The 5,122-nt window shown below is 32.1% G+C and overlaps 1 protein-coding gene across 1 annotated transcript in view; it reads left to right on the top strand.

Moving 5' to 3' along the window:
- Window positions 1-2,353: 2,353 nt before the first annotated feature.
- The window catches only part of LOC117110227, a 20,757-nt gene continuing 17,988 nt past the window's right edge, over window positions 2,354-5,122 (top strand). The window contains exons 1-2 of the mRNA XM_033252852.1: window positions 2,354-2,644; window positions 4,955-5,069. Of these exons, the coding sequence (XP_033108743.1) occupies window positions 4,983-5,069 (87 nt within the window). The 5' untranslated portion in view covers window positions 2,354-2,644; window positions 4,955-4,982. The remainder of the gene's footprint in view (window positions 2,645-4,954; window positions 5,070-5,122) is intronic.

Genomic DNA, 5,122 nt, shown 5'->3' with positions numbered 1-5,122 from the left:
AGTCCGGAAACGACAGGAAGTAAAGCTAAAAAACTCATAGCGTGTAAAGAAACTGTCAGCGGCCAACAGGTTCCAGTGCATATGCTGCATTAAACACTTCCGTTTGTTAGTTGGAAAGACATTAGTAAATGCGTTGCCAGACATTATTAGTAAGAGAAGTCATTGTAACACTAAATAGTTCGGATGAACAGATGGCCGTGGAATATTTAATAACTTATAATATTTTTTTGTTTATAAACGTGAATATTGGTAACAAGCTCAATTTATTAATTACCAGTATAGATAGACGAACGATTCATTTACATCTCAACCTCCATAATAGTAGTATTAATAATAATATTAAATAATGATAAGATTGTAATGGTATAATAATGGTGTAATGGTACAAAATCAATTATAATACTAGTAATTATAATAATATCAATAATAATTAATAATAATTATAATTCTAATAACCATAAAATTAATATAATATAGTAATACTCGTAATAATAATAATAATAATAATAATAATAATAATAATAATAATAATAATAGTACCGACGACAAGCTGTGATCATGCCCGAATCAATAGACTGTGTTCTTCATCTGTGCTTTCTAATGGCATGTCAATCACTAACAATACAATAATCAGCACTATTAGAAAATCCACGAGCTTATGACGTCATGTGTTATCACTCGCACGAAGCCCACGTTCCTGAACAACTGCTCCTGTTGATCGTTCTTCAGGATAATTATGCGTGGTGAAGAGGTTTTCCTCTTCTTAATAATCACAGAAATTGTATACGTCTTATTGAGACGTATCGGGAATCGTTGACTCGGTTCACTGCCAAGTAAAGTGTACGATATGTCTACTGTACGTTATGCGAATACAACTGTCGAGAATAGTTCCTTTATGAGTCTTCTAGCGTACGGTAGCATACAACTTTTACCTACAGTATTTAATATACAAATATACACTAATCTGGCAGATTTTTGTAATCTTTCAGTGTATATATATATATATATATATATATATATATATATATATATATACATATATATACATACATATATATATGATATATATGTGTGTGTGTAAATATTTGTTTATTTTATCTAATTTTGCTTATAAGTTAATGAGACTCATTCAAATGAGTGTAACTTTAAACGTAATATATAGGCTAATTATTTAAGCTTATTTATAGGCTGCGTTTTTGTAGTGTATAAAGTTAACAATAACAATATAAAGGAAAGTAGAAATAATATCCAATCAAAATGTATTTAAATGCACATAGACAACCACGATTATAAGCAGACCTAGATTTCCTATTAAACAAAACGAAAAGAAAAAGATAGGTCAGTGCCAAAGAAAGGGTACCAACAACCAACAAAGTAATTCACGACGTATATTAAGATTTATATAGTATTTATTAAAGCCTACACAGCCCATAAGGATGCTAAAATACACGTTGAGCACAACGCGATCCCGTACATGCCGCACAAGCATAGATTCAGAAAGGATTCAGCTCATATTAGACTTGAATTAAATAGATATTGCTTATAGATAGATTTTTATTTATTAATTTTTTTTTATGTACGACGACGATATAACTGTAGGCTTATTTTTTTATATTTTGTAGTTTTATTATATATTTTGTCCTAAATTTCCGTTTTAAACCCTACCAGTTTACCTTGTCATATGTTATTTATACCTCAAGTGTCCGCCAGTGGGCGGACTACTTCACATATTATTTCCATCATGCAGAGGCAGTGTATTATTACGCCCATTCGTTCACGCAGCTTTTTCGCATTGATTATTGATGACGCGCTCTAGCTCTAACACAAGGGTAGTAAAAACTCGAGTTAGAGCCAGTAAAATAATACTGTATACACTTTCAAGCTTAAAGTGGCAGTATCTTGAGTTAAACTGTATATAGTGCATCCTGCCATTAGAGATCCCTCTAATTCCCCGAGACCCATAGAACCAATAACAATCGTCAATCATGGTCAAGATCGAGCCCCCAGACCACCCCAAATTTTGAGGTCCCAAACTGATCTTGAATTGGAGGGCGAACTGTAATTGGTGTTATATAGGCTTATGGTTCTATTTATTTTCCGTTTATGATTGGCTTTCGCATCGCGTAGCTTACGTATTGACGCGGACTCTTAAGACGTTAGGCCAAGGCACTGCTGTCCCGTGTTACGTATGCATATCAATAATTCAATTGCGTCAGTCTACATTGTATATATTCCGTTGCCAGTGCATGTCTTCGGCTCAATTAGCTCTCTGCCGAATACCCTAAAAAACTTCCGATCATGCTATCGTTTGTTAATTCAAAGGAAGCCCACACTATTCCTATTTCCTGATTCACGTCTAGCATTATCTTCACTTGCACACACGGCCTTAAAATTGGAATAGATAGCAATACTATAGAATTGAGAACATTATTTGCATGAATTCAGAGCGACGATCAGTCAGCCTCTCTGCATAGTTCTATGACTCAGTATCATGTTTAGCTGTGACCGAGCACCTTTAATTCGTCCCAATCATTTGGCTTAGCTGAATCGGAGGAACAACAGCGTCCCGGATTGTTTCCTCTTTAAATTCTTGTTCTTTCTGTCAAAATTAGTTGATATTGTTAGGAAGTTCTTACAATCTAAGGTAAGTTTAAGTTTATTATAAATATATAGGCTTACAGGCAATACACTTGTTAACTTTCAGTTTTAAATTGAAAAGAAAACTCTTAATGCCAAATAACAGATAGTTTTAAAGATCATTGTAGTTAAAGGTTCCATAAATCAGAGAACATGCATTTGCTTCGATAGGCCTGTCACATACAAAAAAAGTAATTGATTATTTATCAAAGACTTTAACAGTCTATCGGAGTTTTTGAATGTGTTAATTTTATGAAGTTTAAAAATGTTACCACATACAAATGAAAGCTTCGATCGTGTATTAGATTTAGAAATTCTATTTTATTTTTTTTAAATATTCTGTTCTTCTACTTCCGTATATTTTTATGCAAGTGACAATAGTATGTTACTCTGCCCCTTTTCTATTCGCCTCCCTTTATTAGTCCCCCCATTTCAAAATTCTTAAATACGCCACTGTATAAGATAATACAGTAATTCTATGCACCAACCTCGAAGTTTGTATTAATATCACATGGGTGTTAGGCAGAAACGCATATCTTTATAAAAGAAATAATTGTGTATAGATTATATATACTAATAATATTATGTATGTATGAATCAGAATTAAAAAATCTAAAAAGGGAAAATATAGACAGAAAAATTATTTTTAAATTGTTTCTTATACACTCTTGTGCACTGTTGATAATTGAGAGCTTCCTGTTACACTTCCACTATCCATTGGCCTATAACTGTTAAAAAGGAAATTTGCGGCTATAAAGTTTCAATGAGGTCTAGTTTTTTCTTCTCAATTCATCCTTCTTAGGCCACCAGAGAAATAACAACCACAGGATGATACACACTTGTTTAGTTTGGCACAATTTCTCACCGTACTTGAAGTTTAAAGTGTGTGATCTTGTTTCATAGGACCACGCCTCAATCGCTTTCTCTCTAGACACTGAAATGTGGAATTGTATGATTTAGTTTAGTTTAATCCCGATAAAGGTCGATTTGTGATGATAGTTAAAGAGTCACTGACCTTGCAATCAGCGCAATAAACTATTCGACTATTATCTTAATTATTATTAGTGCATATTTTATTACTAGTTGTAAGACTGTTTTGTGACTATCAAAATCAAGCATACTCATCTTGTTGTGCCATGATATCATAAAAAAGTACACACTCATCTGAAAGAGATTACATACAGAGTTGATATTCTCTCTATCCGAATGATTTTAACTTAGGCCTAATTAAAATTCTGGTCCGGGTGAACTACTGGTACTTTTCTGGTCAGTTGAGTTGTCGCTTCAGACTTTTCATTGATAAACAAAAAGTTCAACTGATTTTAACGCGTCATCAGACAAACACTTTCTTGACGTATTGCTCATGGGAGCAGAATTTGGAAATAATAAGATGAAACAGGCTGCTTTTATTTGTGGCTAATTATAGGGATTTCTTTTACAATCCAGCAAATTCTAACTCAATTTGCATTGACAGCTAGGGCTTTAATTCTATTTATCTTAATTGAAATTTGTATTGTGCGTAATCTGTCAAGAACCGTCAGGTAATAAAAACAATAAATGATTGTTAAATAATGACGTCATAAACTGCTTACTACAAACTCACCTAACAAATTAGCATTTTGTGCTAGTCTGATATATAATTAAAAAATAAATTCGATATTTTAATTGCATATTAAATTTTTTCTCTTTAGTAGGGGTTAAACTCACTTTTATTTTTTCAATTCTTCTTCGTTATCCTTTCACATAGTACAACTTTACTGCGTTTATGTGGTTTATCATCATCATATAAACTTAACGCATGTGTATGCAATTATAACATTGTATATTTGTTGTATACTGTATTATTATCATTGCCAATAGACAGCTATGTGCATGACTTTCAAGTACAGTAGCTGGAAATCGACTTTTTGTAGTAAAACGTAATTATGCATACTGAATATTTTGTTATGTTTTTCATTGAAAGTTGATAACAAAATTGATCCTTTAAAGTAGAAATGAATATTTTGATTATTTGAAATCTACCTCCGGTCACAGCTGAGAGAGTTGATCGACATTACATGAAAATTAAAACAACATTTAATGAACGAACGAACGAACGAATGAATTAATGAACGAATGAATGATAAATTAAAGAACGAACGAATGAACGAACGAATGAACGAACGAACAAATAGAGTAAATTCTTAATCAAGCAATCCATACCGGTATTTTTTGTTGTTTAAAATGCAAACGCTGCGTCTAGGAAATAGTCCTACTTAATTGTTTTAATGTCGAAAATACTATGCATATTCAGTCTCTGTCTTTATGTTTCTTTCAGTTAGAGAATATTATAAATCCAAAGGAAGATGTTAAGCTGCTATTCAGTATTCCTTGTGTATAACACATTGCTCTTATTTACCAGAGGAGCGCCTGAAGTTGATTTCTTTGAAGAAGTAAGTTGTTGTTTTTTTTTGTTTTTTTTTTGTTTTTTTTTTTTTTTTTTTTC

Source organism: Anneissia japonica, unplaced genomic scaffold (genome assembly GCF_011630105.1).
Source record: "Anneissia japonica isolate Jap-2015-1 unplaced genomic scaffold, ASM1163010v1 scaffold287930_len349246_cov199, whole genome shotgun sequence".
In the NCBI taxonomy this organism is placed as follows: domain Eukaryota; kingdom Metazoa; phylum Echinodermata; class Crinoidea; order Comatulida; family Comatulidae; genus Anneissia; species Anneissia japonica.
This window is presented reverse-complemented; position numbering and strand designations above follow the sequence as displayed.